The sequence below is a fragment of the Eretmochelys imbricata genome, chromosome 1 (assembly GCF_965152235.1).
Source record: "Eretmochelys imbricata isolate rEreImb1 chromosome 1, rEreImb1.hap1, whole genome shotgun sequence".
Taxonomy (NCBI): domain Eukaryota; kingdom Metazoa; phylum Chordata; order Testudines; family Cheloniidae; genus Eretmochelys; species Eretmochelys imbricata.
Genome location: NC_135572.1, coordinates 124184626 through 124205626, shown reverse-complemented (window position 1 = coordinate 124205626; position 21001 = coordinate 124184626). Strand labels below are relative to the sequence as shown.

At 42.7% G+C, this 21001-nt stretch overlaps 1 protein-coding gene across 1 annotated transcript; it reads right to left on the bottom strand.

Annotated features, from left to right (window-relative positions):
* Positions 1 to 1010: 1010 nt before the first annotated feature.
* NIPA1 (NIPA magnesium transporter 1) lies at positions 1011 to 19430 on the bottom strand. Its single transcript, XM_077814907.1, has 5 exons — positions 19194 to 19430; positions 12203 to 12250; positions 7105 to 7195; positions 5657 to 5817; positions 1011 to 3749 (listed from the first exon to the last, which is right to left on the bottom strand). Exons 1-5 carry the CDS (start codon positions 19354 to 19356, stop codon positions 3238 to 3240), a joined length of 975 nt encoding a protein of 324 aa, XP_077671033.1. The 5' UTR covers positions 19357 to 19430; the 3' UTR covers positions 1011 to 3237.
* Between the last annotated feature and the right edge of the window lie 1571 nt (positions 19431 to 21001).

Here is a 21001-nt window from a genome sequence, read left to right as displayed (position 1 = left end):
CCAAACCAATGTGCAACCCTTAAACCCTGAATTTATGCTTTGAAAAAATGGCTTGACTACTTTTGAGAACAGCTATCATTTGAAGAAGTGAATTACAAGTCTACTTGTCTATTTTTATTTACTTAGGATCCAGTTTTCAAACAGACAAAAGGGAACTACTACCATTTACAAAGTCACCCTTTAGAGTAATCAAGATATTTTCTTCCAATCAATACTATGTAAAAAAAGAACTCAGCCAAACCTTATTTAAAATTCAACACCTGATTCCCTCATCTAGAAAAATCCTGCCTAGAAAGAGTGACATACCCCCGTATAAAAGTGTTTTTAAAATGCAAAAAAATTTCCTTTTGTTTGCTAGTTCTTTTCTCCCTTCTCTTGGCCTAATATCATAAGATATGTTTCCATCATTTCTCAAGTCTAAATCATAACAGCTGAGATTTTTGGATGTAAAATGCTGTCTGTCCTTTCCTCCATGTATCAAATTATTTGATTTGATAACCCCAGTATTGTCAAACCTGTATGTTCACAAACTATGTCAGGCCTCCAAAAACCATGACACTGGCTTAAAAATAATACATTTGGGGTTCTTTTTATTTGCCTTCAGGGTTTTGAACCTTTAGTGTTCCCTGGGGTTGCATTTTCATGATTTTCTCGGTAACTATGAGAGCTAGCAACTGACTTTTCTTTTAAATCAAAAGCCAAGCGTCTCAAGTAGTCACATGACTCCAGTGAGCTGGGGTTTTAAAACAAAACACCAATTATTGAGTTAGCAACACCTCTAAATAACCAAGGTTTGCATTACCTACAGCTAGCCCACAAACTTAACTATGGGATACTGTTCTTGACCTCTTGTTATACACCAGGGATCGGCAACCGGTGGCATGCAAGCTGATTTTTACTGGCACACTGCTGCTAGCCGGGGTCCCGGCTGCCGGCCCCACTCAGCCTGCTGCCTGCCTGGGTGAACGGAACCCCAGGTCAGCAGCGGGCTGAGCGGGGCCAGCGGCCGGGACCCTGGCTGGCAAGAGCCAGTGGCCAGAACCCCAGACTGGCAGCAGGTGAGCTGCTGCCAGTCTGGGGTTTTATCTGCCATCCTGCTCAGCCCGCTGATGGTCTAGGGTTCCAGCCACCGGCCCCTTGCCAGCCAGGGTCCTGGCCATCGGCCCCGCTCAGCCTGCTGCCAGCCTAGGATACCAGCCGCTGGCTTTGCTCACCTCACTGCTGGTCTAGGGTTCCAGCCGCCCAGCCCCCTGCCAGCTGGGGTCCTGGCCACCAGCCCTGCTCAGCCCACTGCCAGTCTGGGGTTCTGTCGCGGGCCCCTGTAAATGTAAAATTTATTACTGGCATGAGAAACCTTAAATTAATGAAGACTTGGCACACCACTTCTCAAAGGTTGCCGACCCCTGTTATAGACTGACATCTGTAACCTTCTCAAATGGTGTCTGGTGACCCCCCCTTTTGTCTCATGAGAGATTCTGGACTGCCAGGTGTTCAGTAGTTATATGCTACACAAATCTACTTTTATCTCCAAATTTAAAACAAAAGAATTTCTCTCTCACTTATTTTCAAGCCTTTGGTACACTCTTCCAATGACATTATGTATATAATGATCACTGATTACATTATACTATGAAAATTATTTTCACTCCAAGGACAAGATCAGTACATCCTTCTGTGAATATCAGTAATTTCTCCTATTTTTTGACACATTCATATACTGTAATCCAGTCATCCAAACCAATTGTACCATGGCTTGGGCCACTTGCACAAGCCTTTAAAATACTGCTGCAGAACTACAACGCAGCTGTGAAATACTGGATCTGAATGCATGTGTACTGGGTTACTCAACTCCACCTTTCTAAAGGCCATAATCTTACCCATCCTTCTGAGTTAATGAAGAAATCTCACACCTGTACTTCTCACAAAAATTTTGCTCATAACAGTGCCGGTTCACAGCCTGATTTCATAATCAGCAATCTAATGACACACAAATCCATTTACTCATTATCCTGTTCTGAAGAACAATTTTGTCAATTAGCTACTTTATTAAATAGTTTCCTATATTCTGTTGTATAACTGGATTCTACATATACTGGATTGCTGTAAGTAGACCTCTTATCAGTTACTTCTCATTATGATTATAGATGTTCGCAGAAGCTACCAAAGCATCTCAGTATTGACTTCAGGCTTGGAAACCTTTCCAAAAATATTCTGACCTTTCTGTCTGCTTTACATGCTTATAATTTGAATACAGCCAAATATTACAGACAACAAAACTGGATTATTCTAACCTGTTACAAGGTTGCAGAAACAAACACATTCAAATTAAGTGGTATTTTTAGATTACAAAGGCACTGGATAACCCACCATGTATACAGGAAGACTGTGCATCACGTCCTTCACCCTCTTCCTGTCCATGAACCATTAAAAGCTCTTGGATGAATGCTGTATGTCTTAATGCACTTAAAAGAGTTATGAATAAAATGTATACCTGTAATCTGGATGCTAGTTTCAGCTGGATCTGTGAGCTAGTTTCAGTTGGTAAGTAAGTAGTGCAAGCTTTTAAGGGTTAGATGCACTACTCTATACCAATGACTTAATTTAGAACTCCCCGCCTCCCCCAGTGCATTCACCTGTGTCAGTCCAAATTGCGGAGGCAGTTACTGTACAAAGGACAAACCTGTAGTCCACAATTCAAATCAACATTTTTTTCACAATTCACAGCCTGGACTGTGAACACATTGCTGTTTTAAGGAAATTAACAGAATTGTTCCATTTGCTTACAATTTTTTTTTTAAAGGGCATACACCATTCATGAAAGGTGCTGGACTGAGTGCATTAGAAACTGATGATGTCTATCCACAGAATGAGTACATCACAGGCAGTCTAATGTAAAGATTTCCTATACTGGCCTGCCAGAATGTCATCAAACCTTTTCTGGATAGACCACCTTTTAGGGGCAAGGAGATACATCAGTCTCTATGCTGATTCATTCCTTAGCCTTTCTGCTGAGACAGTCAGCAATGATACCAGTTAATGTCAACTTATTATGGTGATTTTGGGTATGTGGACAACTGTCCATTAAAACTGGATGGAGGCCACCAATTCATTTCACACAAGCTACCACTCTCTCAGAGGGTAACAACTGCCAATCTCAATCATACTGGAATCAGTTACCTAGAAATGGAAGGCTCTGTATCATTCCCTGAGCCATTCCAGTTCCCCTCAAATATGATTTTAATCTGTCTTCATATTAGGTTTATTCAAATCCCCAATATTGAAGCTGAACTCCTTGAAGACTTGTATAAGAACAATTCCAATGGATACAGTGGTGAATCCACAAGCCATCCCCAAGAAATCTACCACTCCCACGTTACTCCACTCCCTAAAAAGGATGGCTGAGGCCAGCAGGACTAAAGTGGTGAACACGACGTAGTAGATGGCACCAAACACAGATGAGTCAAAACATTCCAGTGCCTTATTGATATACTTGAACTGAATGATGATGCTACATCCTAACACTGCCAGAAGAACCAAACAGAGATACAAGGCTCTTTGACTTGATGGATTATTGTAAAAGATATCTTGAGCAGCCAGCCCAATGCCTTTTGTGCTGGGCACAGTGAAACTGCCCAACAGTGAGCAAATACTGATGTAAACCATGATATTAGTAGGTCCATGAGCTGGCGCTATCCAGAAGATAAGCAGGAGAAGCATGAGAAGTACTGTGCAGAGGTAGCCCACAAACACTGAAAAAACAAAGAAAAAAATGGTAACGGCTTGTTAATGGCCAGGTAGAAACATTTGCCCTAGGATAATTTATTAGAAATATTTAAAGGCTCAGTCGTGAACCCCTGAACATGGTAACATATAAGGATATGTACACAAAGCTGAGGATCTCCTATCAAATAAAGAACAAAAGCCTTTGAAATTGGTTAGATCAATGTACAACTATGACAGTTGCTGCTCTTATCCTCTTTGTGCAAGTCAAATAATAATGTATGAATACCAACTGTTTCACACTGTCACTGGATTTAAAGTTTTTTTTAAAGTTGACATTATATTCCTATTAAAGTCCTCTATGAAGAATGGTTGTGATATAACCACATTCATCACTATGACCAAAGTACCTAAGCACATACTTAAGTCTCATTAAAGTCAATGGGATGAACAGGACACACTTCAATAGTTAATTTTGGTCTGGTTGGACTATTAAACACGCAACAATATTTCCTTTACTAACACTTTTAGGTACACTTTAGGTTTGAGTTTCAGTGAAACTGAAAATATTAAATAGTTCCCAATTTAGCTATTCTGAGAGAAAAATTGAAGTGGCTTAGGCATACATGAAGCACAGAGAGTATGCCAAACAACTATCAGGTCAGGAACGGTTTAAAAGCAAGTCAGTCCAGTGAATAGCAGGAAAGAAAAGGAACTTCACAACATGTTTTATTGGCACCTGCATACATGCCTTCAGTGTGCCAAAGCAAACATCTATTTGAAACATAAGTAATGTATATGTGCACCATTAAGGCAGCTTTAAGACCTAATAGAATCTATTTGGCAGCAAGAAGTGCAAGGATTTTACCCACAAAGATTCAATTTTTGTCTACAACCCCTTAAAATGAGCTCATGGAATTATAGTTTTGATTCTTTCCTTAAGAGGAAACTACATGAAACAGCTCTTCATCATTTTAGAAAACAGGTTACAAGTCCAACTTACAGCCAACTTGGTTTCATCACTTAAAAAAAGAAAATGTATTTGCAGTTCTTGACTTACCATGCAAATATGCAATGATTTTCATTGTAAGGAAAAACTGAAATGGAGAATTATTTCAAAGCACTAAAAAAACAAAAAAAACCCCACCACTTTTGGGAAGTTACCATCTCGACAACTTTATTTCTTCTTTAGATCAGATCCTAGTCCTTGCTATGGTTACTCTGCGCCTCCTTGGTGTCACAAAGCAACTGCAACATCAGTTTAACCAGCTAATAGAGGATTCCACCTGCATGGGAGAATCCTTAGGTGGTGCAGAAGCTACTGTAGCTCCTATACCACTGTTCCCCATGTTCTCAACCCCTTGGCATAGGGGGGCATAACCAGCATGTTTCTATACCCCATTGAGCCCCAGTTTATAGAATGGTGCTTTGTGGCCAGAGGTAGTTGAATACATTAGAGCAGACTAACTTATGCCAATAACTGGCTGGCTCCTGGACAGCAGCAGAAACAGGAAACTACAAGCTCAGACAACCCAAGATCAGAGTCTTTGAATGTGTTGCTGGCCAGTTTCTAACTCTGGACAGTTTACTGCTTAATTTAGTTTTTTTAATTAATAGCCTCATGACAGATGCTGTCAAAAGGTACATTTTCAGAAGTGCCTGAGTCAAAGGAAGTTAGGCTCCTAACTCACCCAGGCCCTTTTTGAAAAAATCATATCTATAATTTCTCCTTTATACACACTCCGGGAATTCTATTACACTGAAGAGGTAGTCTTCATGTACAGAAACCATGATGGTGTGTCTCCTTTATACCGTATTTACCTAGGAATGCAGAAGCCTTAATACCACTAATGTTGCTGCTTTGGGGAAGCAACTATTCCCTTCAAATAAGTGTTCCTAGACAATGCTATCATAATTTTGTAAGAGAACAAAGTACCTGGATTTGTAAGCTTCTCTTCAAGCTCAGCCTGAGTCGTTACACTCTCAGATTTTGGGGAATGAATTATGAGAACAACAGACCCAGCACAGCTCAGCAGACATCCCAACTTGCCGAGAATGTTGAGTTTTTCTTTCAGTAAGTAAGAAGCTAAAATGGACCTTTCACAAAGTGGAAGAAAATTAAAATTAATCTAAATTATTCAATCTCTTAATACACATCTCTCAGCTAGGGTATTACTTGCCAGCCCTTTGTTTACTTCCAAAAATAGTCTTCATGTAGCCCATTTACATGCTTCAGCCCTGACCCAAGACAGGGGAGGAAGGCAGAAAATAAATTCAGTCTTTATGTTCATTGAATCCTCAACCTCTTAGCTGAGAGCACAAGGGGGCCAGGCCAACTGTGAGGCAGACACCTATCCCACAGCAATCTGGTGGGAGACTACCAATCCATTTCACATGGGCCACAAGCAGTAAAGAGGTAGCAATGATTTTTGGTCACTAACACAACAGGCTGGATTCAAACAAGTAAATGGCCCAAACATACCAAAGACACTGTTTAACTCTGTGTTCAAGGCAAAGGAAGACATGACACCAACCCCAAACATTCTGCAGCCTAAAGTAGATGATCAATGCAGTTCAGATGCATAATTAAGGCTCAGTTTTAGTCACAGGTATTTTTAGTAAAAGTCACGAACAGGTCACGGGTAGTAAACAAAAATTCATGGCCTGTGACCTGTCTTATTATCTATCCCTTTCTTAATGATTCCCAACATTCTGTTCACTTTTTGATGGCCGCTGCACACTGAGTTGATGTTTTCAGAGAACAATCCACAATGATTCCAAGATCTCTTTCTTGAGTGGTAACAGCTAATATAGTCTCCATCATTTTATATGTATAGTTGGGATTATGTTTTCCAGTGTGCATTACTTTGCATTTATCAACACAGAATTTTATCTGCCATTTTGTTGCCCAGTCACCCAGTTTTGAGAGATCCTTTTGTAGCTCTTCACAGTCTGCCTGGGACTTAACTATCTTGAATAGTTTTGTATCATCTGCAAATTTTGCCACCTCACTGTTTACCCCTTTTTCCAGATCATTTATGAATATGTTGAACAGGACTGGGCCCAGTATAGACCCCTGGGGGACACCACTATTTACCTCTCTTCATCCTGAAAACTGATCATTTAACACTACAAACATGTGGTGCAATTTTGGTAATCTGTTTAAGTTGTTGATAATAGCTGACATTTAAACACTATTAATCTTTCTGGGCAAAGAACGTGCCAACTACGTTTATTACACTTCATTAAAATGTTAGAGGGAAAGCTAATATCCACAAGCATGATGTTTTCCTGATGGAACACCAATGGGTCACAGATTTTATTTAGAATCTATATTTTACTAGCAAGTAATTCAGCATTCAAATAAATGAATAAAATTCTTACCCAAATGGAACGCCAAGAGCTCCTAGAGGAGTCACTAACACAGTTGGAACTGCAGTGTAGGCCAAGAAATTCCCAATTTGACCAAGTGCCACTGTTAAGAGAACCACAAAAGAGTATTTTAAATCCCTTAGTAAATAGGAATAATGAAAAGCTACTCAACGCTGGCTCATAACTACTGACCTGACTGGAAGATGAACATTATTGAACTGTTTAGTTCTGCCCATAACTTTTCAGTTATACAAAAACTAAATTTTCCAGCTGTCTGATTTTTTAAATATTATTTTTAAATAAAGGCTGTTTGCAAAAGAGAAGGCACCAAGAGAGCATCGTCAATAATTCTGCTCATTAATGTTCTCTTCAATAATTTTTCATAATTAAGTAGGGAAGAGTCAAGAGACTGAGAATTTGAAACCCTGTCATGGGTTGCACTCAAATTTCCTGATGGAGGGAGCTCTGAATTTAGGCATCCCATGTTCTATATCAGGGGTCGGCAACCTTCGGCACTCGGCCCATCAGGGTAATCCACTGGCAGGCCATGAGATATTTTGTTTATGTTGACAGTCCACAGGCACTGTCGCCTGCAGCTCCCAGTGGGTGTGGTTCGCTGTTCCCAGCCAATGGGAGCTGTGGGAAGTGGCGGCCAGCACGTCCTTGCAATAAGACAGCTTTGATATTAGTTAATAATAATAGACAAAAAAAGACTGAATGTGCAGTACAATATACTAGACAAAACTGGAATTTCAAGCTGTGGCCATTATTAGCACTTAAAATCAAATCATTTTAAGAAACCAAAGCTTTCTGCACTCTACTGTCAAATATCATCATCTTTATACTACTTCTTTATACTTAACTAGTGCTTTACATCTGCAAAGCACTATACAAACATTAATTCATTCACCAAATAAGTTCACAGCTCAGTAAAGCCGAGGAACCTCATCAGGAACACTGAGGAAAGAAAAATTTACAAGATGTGGAGTATGGTAGCATTATGCTGACTCAATTCACTGGTGTTTCCTGTGCATGTAATACTGAATCTAGTGAGGTAGCCAGCAGTCAGTCAGCCACATCTGTGAAGCCGAAGAGTTAGTCATGATCTTTTGCATGTGGTCTTTAGCTAGGACTGGATTATAGTCCCTCTAAGCTCTGATCTTTATTGAGCTCTCTCTCTTGTTTGTGTGCATGTTTTTTCAGCAAGCACATAATGGCAGCTCTGGCGTGGAGATATTCAGAGTTGAAGGAAAAGACCTTGAACTGAAGAGAGAGTATGCTGGATACACCATATCCTCCTTGGGACTCCCCACTGGATACACCATATCCTCCTTGGGACTCCCCACTGCTCAGTTGCTCAAATTAAAATTTGCTTTTTCATGGCTCAGATCCCTTGACTTCATGGCTGAGGTGGGTTGTCAGAGGCCTAGTAGCAGGGCCGTTCTTACCCATACGCAAAGCACGCAGCTGCTTAGGGCACCAGGAAATTTGGGGCACACACTTCCTGGTGCCCTGCGCAGCTGCGTGCTGCTCCAGCCCCTGGTCTGGCTCTTCCCCAGGCCCCCGCCCCTGCTCCACCCCAGCCCTGCCTCTCCCCACCCCACCCCCACTTCCCTGAAGATTGCAGCCAGGCCCAACCCTGCACTCATGGCATGGTAAGTGGAGCAACCCGGTCCCAGCCTGCTCCACTCCCCTGGCTCCCAGGCTTGGGGGGAGGGGGGGAAACCGCCCCCCAGCACTCGCTGGCGGTGTGGCTGGGAGCCTGGGGAGCAGAACAGGCTGGGGCCGGGTCACTCCACTTCCCGCAGGAAGTGGCCAGCCAGCCCCCCACTCCCCCCCGAGTCCTGGGGCCAGCCCCCCCATCCCGCGGAGGCCTGGGGCAGGGCCCCACACAGTCCTCCCCGCTTCCGCCCATGGAGGCCTGGGGGGCTGCGTAGGGCACCAAAATAGCTAGGGACGGCCCTGCCTAGTAGCGGTACAAAGAAAAATACATAAGTATCTCTGAAGTTCTACTCAAGTTATTATTCTTCACTATTTGTATCGTAGTGGCTCCTAGGAGCCCTAGTCACTGAACAAATACAGAACAAAGAGATGGTCTCTGTCCCAAAGAGTTTATAATCTAAGTTGAATTAACTCCTCAAACAACTCAAGTCAATAATAATCTTGGCTATGTTTCAGTATGCCTGAGCCAATGCCTTTGCTTCCTCTGAGCAGAAAATGATGAGTCTGTTAGTTTTCTACATAGGATTCAAGGAGCAGCACTTTGTGACTGAGGGCTGGTTTTCACTATGGTGCTGCCAGGGATCGATTTAGCGGATCTAGTGAAGACCCGCTAAATCGATGGCAGAGCGCTCTCCGCTTGACCCTGGTACTCCACCTCTCCAAGAAGAGTAAGGTAAGTCGACTGGAGAGCATCTCCCGTTGACGCAGCACAGTGAAGACACTGCAATAAGTCGACCTAAGCTACGTCAACCCAACTACGTTATTCACACAGTTGGAGTAGCGTAACTTAGGTTGATATACCCCCATAGTGAAGACAAGCCCTATGTCCCACTACAGCCAATCTATAGGGAGGCTCATTTCTGCTTGTAGTTTGCTTCTTACGTTGGAAACGGCAACATAATGTTTAAAATGACAGGTTTCAGAGTAGCAGCCGTGTTAGTCTGTATTCGCAAAAAGAAAAGGAGTACTTGTGGCACCTTAGAGACTAACATTTATTTGAGCATAAGCTTTCGTGAGCTGTAGCTCACGAAAGCTTATGCTCAAATAAATATGTTTAAAATGGTTGACCATCTTCTTGCAGACCACATACAGAGGTCTCATCAAGGCTATTTTTAAAAAAGTTTCTTTTGCCGGGTAAAGCACTCTGAAACGTTCACACTGCAAACACTGGGAACATGTGCAACACTTTCAGTCTTATCTTGAAAAACCACATGTGTTTTCTTGGAAAACTCTCAGTAGCAGGGTGCCATTTATTGAGAACACTCAGAAATGCATCTTTTTATAGCTGTTACCACTTGCCTGCTGTTAAAAGCCTTGCACTGCAGAACTATCCATTCTTCTATTTATATGGATCCATCTCAGTAGTATTTGAGCTCTTCTTCTTTGAAGTCTGCAGTAATCCTGTGGATTCCACCACCAAAAAACCCACAGGTGGTGCTTTTTCTAGGTCTAGATGTTTGCATTGAAATAATGGCTCTTATTTAACACTGTCACTTGCAAGTGAATTCACTCTTTTGTATCAGGGAACCAAGTTATTTAAATAAACCTTGTGGGAGGCAAACTGATAAGAGTCTCTGATGGTTTTGTTAGTCATCCAAAATCCCAAACCAGCCAATTTCTAATGTATAGGATATTAACTGCTGTAGTTTCCCCAAGGCAGTGTGGATATTTACTAGATTCCAAAGAATCCACCCTTCTTTGGGTTCCACAGTTCTCTACCTGGCTCTTGCTGTTTGTGACTGTATTGAAATTCTGAATCCACAGCATTCTAATTCAGTGGTTCTCAACCAGGGGTACACGTACCCCTGGGGGTACTCAGAGGTATTCCAGGGGGTACATAAACTCATCTACATATTTGTCTAGTTTTACAACAGGCTACATAAAAAGCACTAACAAAATCTGTACAAACTAAAATTTCATACAATGACTTGTTTATACTGCTCTATATACTATTCACTGAAATGTAAGTACAATATTTATATTCCAATTGATTTATTTTATAATTATCTGGTAAAAATGAGAACATAAGCAATTTTTCAGTAATAGTAGCTGTGACACTTTTGTATTTTTAGGTCTGAGTTTGTAAGCAAGTCATTTTTAAGTGAGGTAAAACTTGGGGGTACAGAAGACAGATCAGATTCCTGAAAGGGGTACAGTAGTCTGGAAAGGTTGAGAGCCACTGTTCTAGTTAACCCTTTCCATGGTGCTTTTATAAGCTGCTAGATGCTTAGTTTTGACATGCTAGCTGATGGATGTAGCCAACAGATCATTCTCTTGAGCAGTTTTGGCTTCATAAAACTCAGTCAGTTGTCTTAATCAGGGTTACGCTGACACATTGAGAAAACCCTCTCTCTTTTTCTCACTCCTTCTGTCCAGATATTCAAAACGGAGGCCTCAAAAGAAATGAGCAGACAGGCTCATTTTAAACACTACAGAACAGAATTGCTACTGCGCCCAGCTTCCAGTGGTCAGAGCAGAGTAGCAGGGCTGTCAGGGGTCTGATTACAGATTCCCAAATTCCATCCCAACCCAGATTAAAGCAGCATGGGTGGTAATCTGGAGACAGAGGAACCACTCTGCTGGCTTTACACTTGCTGCAGAAGACTTCCCCACACAGAGAGAATCTTCATCAAGGGACCTGGTGGTTTCCACTTCCTTTGCACCACTGGAATTGTGCAAGGGTGAAAATCTGCCTCTGTGGCTAAACAAGGAACACGACTGAAAGTCTAATGACTATTTGCGAGTTACATACATTGAAGGAACCCTTATCACAGCAATTCTAATAGTCCCCAACAGATTATAGATTAGGGTACAAAGGTAGGATGCCATCTTTCCCACTAACTGAACTGAGAACAGAACATGCTAGCTACTCTGTACCTTTTCTTGGATCTTTTTGATATCACCAATCCATTCAGGGTAATCAGCGAGACTACTTGTGAGAGTGAGGGTCACAGAGGTCTGTATTCATCTCATACTCAGCAATGCCCAAGGATTCACCAGCCTACTTTTTGCAGTAGAGTGACAAAAAGGTACTGTAGCTAGAAATGACAAAATACTAAAACGTAAAAGTTGGCTAACGGTTTTCTGATCTAAAATTTAATCTCGAATAAATAAGCCCTTATGGTATGAAATTACAATTCCTTATTTAACTGCCTTTTAAAAAAATTGAGCTTACTATCACAATTCCTGGATGTATCACAGGTACAGTTATTGTGTGAGTGCTAATAATTTCCATATCGAAGGCTTCTTACATTTTGGTAGAAAGATAACTCTGTGAAGGCTAATAAACTGTGCTAAAATCAACACTACAATATATAATAGGCTATTTAAAATCCAGTCATCTATGCTATTCCATTCTTTACATTATCTTACAACATAAGATACTTACTTGCAATAGTACCAGACCACCATACTATATCTGTTAAATATGAAGTACCTGGAAAAGGCAACATGGGAAAAGAGTGGATGAGTTCTACTGGAAAAAATATAAAAGAGCAACATTAAAGCTAAGCTAAGAAATCATTTTCACACACATTCGCACACAGTTGTAAGGACATTAGAAAAAAAGCTATGATGGTAGCTCCAATCTACCCTAACTAATCCTGGTACACTTTCTCAATGCATCTGATCATTAGAAATTCAATTTCAAATGCTTACAAAATATCCTCATCCTATATAAAAGGAAGCCTTGAAATATCCACAAGTGTTTCTGAAGATTCTATTCACCATATATGTTAGACTTATTACCAGGAGATAGTGTGATCTTTCAGAAAATCTGGCCTAAGAGATAAAAAATAATTTCTACAGCCACTTGGACTGGGACAAATTTAAGACACTTACAGAGAAATCAGAGATGTTTGGGTGTGGACTTTTGGCAAGCCCTTAGTCTCCTGTGGCTACGTGATCTAGGCCTTCTCTGGGATGTGAACATGTTACGTTTCAAAGACATGGGTGACAACTCCAGACTGTTCTTTAGCTGCCTACCAATTTTGAGACTGTATATTTTCATTATATTATCAGAAATTGTTATGGATTTTCATCAGACAATTGTTATGAATTTTTCGTCTCCTATTTTACCTCAGACTTTTAATGTGGAATTTACTAGGGAGTTGTGATATTCTTAAAACTTGACTAAAACAAAGACATGATTTTTCAGGACACATTTTACAAATCATGAGTTTTATTTTCCTATTGGAGAATCCTAAAGAAAATCTATATAAAAAAGTTATAAAAGTCCAAGGTCCATTATGAGTTACAATAAGTCCTGGACCAGAGCAAAAAATAGAAAACAATGTTAAAATAAATGAATGCCTGTCGAAAATACTACTAAATAATGTAAGGTCTAACATCATGCAGACCATCAAGGCTAGACACCAGGAAAACTCTCAAGGAGAGTAACGTTTGTGTTTATCTGCGGTAGTCTGCAAGGTGTCAGACATTAACATCACATTATTCTGGTTATTATTTCCTGCTCGTATGCCGACACTTCAGTTCTGCTCTTACTTTAGCAGATGCTCTCTTATGAATTGCTAGAAATCGAACCAATGTTGTACTCATCAGCTGAAAGTTCAGAATCCCAAATAGCATAAAGCAATAACCTTTAACTCTAGGAACTCCTTGAATAATGGTTGCTAAAACCACATCAGAATTGAAATGGGAGAAAAAATTATGACAGTAAGCAATATGATCAGCTTTTGAGTGGGTGTCTAATTTATCAGATTACATTTCTGTTATTGCAAATAAAATAAAAATGTCTCAATAGTTGTACAAATTACACAAAATATCATCACTAGCAAACTAACTTCACAAAATATTTGTCCCCCTACTGCTGTTTCCTCTCCAAGCACAATCTGATACTATCTCACTGATTCAATTCACTAGTGTAGCAAAAGCTTGAAGAGGCAAGTTAAGTACCAGGCTGTCAATTATGGACCTAATGCAAAGCCTACTGAAATCAGTGGAAAGACACCAATGAGCTTTGGATCATGCCCTGTGTTAGTTCTGACTTCCACATTCAAGCTATACTGGCCCAATATATTAAAATGGAGAAAACACTGGCCTAGTAGTATCTTTTAGGATTCCACATCTCATATTTTCACAACTTAATTTTGCTGGGCTTTTGTAGCTCCCTCTTGTATATAGCAATTAGGAAATGCTGTCCTCAGTAGCTTGGCACTCAGATTTTGCCAAGAAAAAACATAATGGAGATACAAGTAACTTTCTATATATTTTGTGACATTAACATTATTTTACATATTAGACATTCAACTACCAACACTGAAAAAAGTTAAATTATGTGAATTTGACAGTTCAAGACTTTAGCATAATTCTTGAAATGGTTAGATCCCATGGTTAGGTCCCAGCTACACAGCAAAACAGAAATTTGATTTACTTATGCTGGGGACAATAGTGTTGTAACTAAGTTACTCCCGAAATGTTTTTGTTGTATAAATATCACTTGTGTATGAAAACAAACAAAACAAAACACAAAGAACCCAACAAAAATTACAACTTTCTTTAGGGGGAAAAAAACGTGTGTTTACAAAGCATACTCCTGGGGGAATTCTGCACCACTGCGCATGTGCAGAATTCATGTCCCCCACAGATTTCTTTGCTTCCTCACAGAAAAATCACTTTCTGACAGAGAAGCACAGAGAAGCTGCAGAGCAGTCAGACACCACTTCCTAGCAGTGCAAGTACAATGTTTCAGGCACCCAGAGCAGCCAGCGAAGAGGTAAATCACCGCAGGGCTGGGGATACCCCAGCCAGTGGCTCCTACCCTGAGCCGGGATCAGCTGCTAGTCCCAGCTGGGCTAGAGGCAGGAGAGGGTGCGACTTCTTCCTCCCCAGCAAGGAGTGGCTGGGGATGTGTCAGACCCACCCCAGAAACCTACCCCAGCTGCAGGAAGCTCAGCATCCTCCCCTGCTTCCTGCCCCCATTGCTCCTCAGCTACAGGGAAGGGGTCACTGTACAGGGAGCTGCTCCCCCAACCGCCCAACCCCCGTGCATCTGGACCTCCCATACCCAGACATCCCTGCCAAGTCTCACCCCATTTGCCCATATTCCCCCTAGCCTTCCATACGCGAACCCCACCCCCCTGAATCTCAATCCCTGCATCTGGAGCCCCCTGCATCCAGATCCCCAACTCTGCACCTAGATCACCCCCACTGAGCTCCCTGCATTCAAACCCCCACCCTGAAAATCCCCACCCCCCTGCACCCCCCACATCCAGACCCTCACACCACTGACCCCTATTAGCTGCACCCAGACCCCCACCCCACCAAGTCCCACTTCCCCAGCACCCAGATGCCCCTTCTGAGACCCCACACCCAGGCCCCTTCACTGAGCTCCAACCACTTTCACTTGGAAGCCCCTGCAGTCACATTGCCCCTGCCCCTGGAAACCACCCCGCCCCCCCGCAAGCCTCTGTGCATCCAGATCCCCCCACACCTAGACCCTCCACTGAGCTACCTGCACGCAGACTGTCCCACACAGAATCCTCTCACCCCACACTGAGCCACTCCACACTTGGATCCTGCCTGGTTGAGCCTTCCTGCCCCACACCTGTTGTGCCTGGTGCAGAGGGGCAGGACCCCAGGGTGTTTCTGGGGCATACCCAGGCCTTGTGCTGTGTCAGGGTTGGGTGCAGCCTCACCACTGAGTCCATGTCCCGGGGTTGAGGAGGCTGCAGTGTGATCTCCCACCTTCGTACAGCCAATAGCCTGTGCTCCCCACTGCCACGCTGGAGCCTCTGCATTTATTTATTGACAAATAAAACTTGTAGAATTTTAAAATATTGTGTGCAGATTTTTTGGGACAGAATGCCCTCAGGAGTAAAAACAGCAGTATGTACAGGGCCTTAAAATGTCACACAATGCTGCAGTTGTGGAAAATGCAAAATAAACTTGTTGGATCATGCTGTCAGCTGGTAGTAATGCAGTTGAAAGTTGTTTGTTATGCATGAAAGAGTCCGTCACGAACACATTAAACACAGCATGATCTTGAAATGTGAGCTGGTCCTAGACCAGTAATATAAAAAAATTCTGGAGGTCATATCTAACATGTTCTGGTAATTTGAATGGAGATTCCACAAGAGCTCCCTACATATATATACAAATACAAAAAGAATGACTGCTGCAAGAAACATGTAACTGATTACAGTGCAACACAGAGTCTATGAGTTTCCTCTTGAAATCATTCCAAAGCAAGGATTTAGGGGGGGAAAAAAAGACAAATTTTGCTATTTGTCACAGATAAATTCAAAGCACGAAAACTCTGTTAGCAAAATAGTATCATGCTGTAGAAAACTGACTTCAGAACACTCACAATTTGTCATTTTTTGTATTTGTAACAATCATGTTGATTTGTCAGAAACATTTAAGTGGGCAGCACAGTGAGCTATTGCTCTACATTTTTACCTTAGGAATCCAACTCCACATTAAGGCTTACAGTTATATAATAAAGGAAAACGTTTGGTGGTTTTATAATACTTGGTGGGCATTTCTCCATAAAACAAGATGGCAATTATGCTGAATTATGTGGTTGTGTGTCCTTATGAGAGAACCAGAACAAAGAGGGGGTACAAATAAAGTTAGCTGGAAGTTGAAACTAGACAAATTAAGACTGGAAATAAGGCATAAATTTTAATGGTGAGAGTAATTAACCATTAGAACAATGTATCAAGGGTCCCGGTGGGTTCTCCCTTAGTGACAATTTTTAATTCTAGATGGGATGTTTTCTAAAAGATCTGCTGTAGGAATTATTTTAGGGACATTTTATGGCCTGTGTTATACAGAAGGTCAGACTAGATGATCACATGGTCCCTTCTGGTCTTGGAATCTATGAAAGAACAAAATGGAGATGCATTGGTACAACTTTATGGAAAGAGTTTTTACATCTTTCTCTAGCTAGTAACAGAACTCTTATCAAACGTACATGAAATATTGCAAAATAAATATTTGTTTTTAAATCAGATGATCAGTGGTGCTGCAGTATTTCACAAAGTAGAAGTACATTGATGACTATGCCTAACTCCTCTTGACTGTTTCAATTTGACTTCACATCTGGATTTTGTTATTTATTTCTTGCTATTCACTCCAACCATTGACCTCTGATATAAAAATATTTTAACTTTATGGGTGAACATTGAAACCAACTCATCATGTGACTATCCACAATCAGAGAAGTTTCACGGGCTGTATTTTACAATTGCTCAGGCAGCAGGACTGAATAAATTTCGTAACAGGACTGGAAGCAGGTTCAAATAAAGAATGTCAGTTCCCTAACCGCATGGATTTTTTCCATGTAGAGTACCTTCTCCATCCACCCTAATTGCTCCTAAAGGAAGAGCATGAAAGCCCTTGCTGGTGCTTTATGCTTTGAATAGCTGATATAGGATGGCTACAAGTTGGGTGAAAAACCTCAGTAATTTAATGTCCAGGTGACAGTTAAAGTCCTGACAGAGAGCGATGGGTTCCCAAATTACTTTCAGTAAAAGGCTGGGGGTTTATATTTCTTCTCCTATCTAGAGTCAAAAGGTGGGTGAGGTACTGTAATATGTTTTATTGAAACAGACAAGCTTTCGAGCCACACAGAACTCTTCTTCAGGTCTGGGAAATGTACTCCCAGAGCAGCACAGCTAAATATGGTGGAATGGACTGTTTAGCATAAGTAATCAGCACATATTCTAAGGGACCATTCAAGATAGAGTCCACGAGGACCAACAGGTCAGTTATAGAGCAATTGCTTTGTGAAAAGTTTCAGAGTAACAGCCGTGTTAGTCTGTATTCGCAAAAAGAAAAGGAGTACTTGTGGCACCTTAGAGACTTTATTTGCTCAAATAAATTGGTTAGTCTTTAAGGTGCCACAAGTACTCCTTTTCTTTTTGTGAAAAGTGTTCATCCTAAGGTCATAGGGTGTTTTTGTTTATCATTTTCCTGTGTAAATTCATTTGAGAGCATAGGGATTGTCTGGTTTCACCAACATAGTTATTACGGCATTTAGTGCATAGGATGAACTATACCATGTTGTGATATACCATGGTTCTTGAAAGGCGTGTTGTGGGGGAATGTTGATCATTGCAGCAGTGGAGTTATGTCTGCACAAAGCAATCACTCTATGTCAGACCTATCAGTCTTCATCACCAAAGGAAACCTACACAACACATTCAAAAGATGAGCCTGGGAGCTTAAATTCAAAACTCTTCTAAGACACTAAAAATCACAGACTGAATAGACACACTGGATTTATGGCTTGTTACAAAAGTCTGTAACCCACTAAGCCCCTCTTTTTTTCTTATGACTGCAGAGGTGTTAAGGGTCCACTCTCCTTTAAAACATGTGTTAACTACCTATGCTAAACAATCTGTTCCACTTGCATTTAGCCATAGGAGTACCTTTCCAGACCTCAAGAAGAGCTTTATAGGGCTCAAAAACTTGTTTCTCTCACTAACAGAAATTGGTTCAGCAAAAGATATTACCTCGCCCATCTTGTCCTTCTAATATCCAAAAAGCAACAGGACTACAGCTACACTGCATGTAACAACAGAACTTAACTAGAGTCCACAGATTTGTTTTTGACAGACTAGAAAAGAACCCAAACTTCTCTATCTGGATAGAAGGCTGTTTTCTTCCTCTCCCACACCATTCCCATGATTTTACGATCATTCTGTAGGTATAGTATAGCCAAACTACTCAGCAGATCCACTGGGCCCTTTCCTTTCTCTCTTTAGCCAGTGGCCAGCAATAACTCAGATCATAGGACCGGCGCTCCAGCTAATTTCCTTTTTTTAAGTTTCTCACTTATTCCTTGGAGCAATCAGATTAAGATGAGTGCAGAGACAAGGAAAATGGGCAGGGAAGGTTGAAAGGAAAGAACATGAAGGTCAAGGACTATGGTGAAGAGTTTAAGTAACAGGGAGGCCAGATCTGTTCTGCAGTAGCCACACCGGCTGAAACCGTCTTGCTCTCCGCTCTAAAGCAGTGCGGCAGCATGAGACAGAGCGTCCCGTCCCCCAAATGCACCGAGCACCTCAGCCCACCCCACAAGCTATTTGAAGGGGCTGAGAGCCTCCCCCCACAGGTTATCTGGAGGGAGGGAGCAGAAAAGGCCGGGGGGGGGCAAAGGCTGACTCTGGCGGCGGGAGACGCTCTAGAAGGGGGAAATGCATGAGGTTGCAAGGGCTACCGTGTGCGCCGGAGGGGCTACCCCGTCTGCAGGGGGGTGGCTACCAGCCGGGCAGGGGCTGACCGTCTCCCCGGGCTGTGAGGGAGACATCCGGGGAGGGGGTGGGAATGCAAAACGTTAAGGCGGGGGCTGGCTTTTTCCGGGGGGGGGGGGGAGATCAGGGGGGTGGCGGGCGGCGCCGCAGCCCCCGTACCTCGTCCTCTCGCCCTCACGATCCCTTTCTTCTGCAGCACGAAGGTGGAACCGTTCACCAGGCTGGAGACCACGGCCACGCTCAAGCCCAGGGAGACGGCGGCGGGGCCGGGGCTCTGCGCGGCCCCTTCCGCCCCCGCGGCTGCACCCACCGGCATCCTCATGCCCGGCAGCACCGCAGCGCTCGCGTCCCTCCCGCCGGCCCGCAACCGGCCGCACCAGCCGCCGCTCTGCGGGACCCGCCCCGAGCCGCACAGGCCCCACCCCCGGCCACCGCGGCCGCGGGGCGGAGCTCAGGGGCCTCTGGCAGCCGAGACGCCGCAGTGGCTGCCGCGCCTTACGCCACCTCCCTTCCCCCGCGGCCCGAGGCGGCCAGGGAGGGGAGATGCCCCCTGGTAGCCGCTCTCCCTGAGGCGGCGGCCGCACGTCCGGTCCGCAAACGCGCTAGGACCCTGGCGCCGCACTGCGCCGCGGCCCCACAGCGGAGTAGCATTATGACATCATGCTTGCAGCCTATGGTCATGTCATGGCGTCACACACCGCTGGAATGTGGCGCAGCGTCGCGACGTCATGGTGCGGTGCCGCCGCCAAACCTCATGACGTAGCGGGGTACTGGGCCCGCTTCTGTTGGTGCCGGAGACCAACTTTGGAGCTGCAGGAAGCTCTTTGGGTCTGAAAGAAGAGCTCTGTGTAGCTCCAAAATTTGTTCTTTTTCACCACCCGAAGTTGGTCCAGTATAAAATATTACCTCACCCACCTTGTGTCTTTATATCCTGGGACCACCACTGCTACAACACTGTCATCAAGTCAAATCTGCGTCTATACTCTTAGGTTGGTGTTAATGGCCTGAGTATCTGAACACTACTCCCCTGTTAAAAAAAGACAGTGTGTCCCCCTCCTCCTTCACAGAAGGTTGGCATAAAATGCTTGACTAGAACTAAGGATGTTAAAGTTTTGTTTGCACACTGTAATTTTGAGGCCAGTGTCATGACACATTGGTGCACCCTGGAAGCCTGACTTATGCAGTGGGAGTCTCAGAATTATGTGTCCTGCTCCAATAAACCCTCTTCCTCACTTCCACCCAGATCCAGTCTAATGTAAGTAGTGTAGAATCATTTATTTTTGTGTTAAATTCAATTTGCTTTCTCATCCTAAAACTTTTCAGTGTCTTGCACCTTTTTGAAAGGAAGGGAAAACTACATAGAAAATCACTCTCCCTGTAATGTTGTTGATGTGCTCCTGTTCAGGGCCTTCCCTGACCTTTCAAATTGACAATCTTGTAGCAGGCTGAAGTCTGACATTTGCTTTTAATGGAAGGTGTTACAGTAATACAAATAATAGTAACTTCTGACACCATCTCATCTGACCAGGGTAAAGAACCATAGAAATCACCTTTAGAGGTCAACTCACTGGCAGTTACAACAGTTGTTGGCCAATGAGTGCTGGGGTTACTCTTGAGTATACACAATGCCTTTGTTTTTTGTTTCTCCATTCACATAACAATAGCAATCTGCACACTTTAATAAACCAGTAACAGTATTTTTTCAATTAATGTGACATTTATTTTAAAAGAGATTGGTACACTGCAAGAAATCACATCACAAAATGCAAAGCTGTATAAAAATTCAATGAAATAGCTAGACTTCTAGGTTAAAATTGTCTTAGTAGGCAGGATGAAGAAAAGGAGTACTTGTGGCACCTTAGAGACTAACCAATTTATTTGAGCATAAGCTTTCGTGAGCTACAGCTCACTTCATCGGATGCATACTGTGGAAAGTGTAGAAGATCTTTTTATATACACACAAAGCA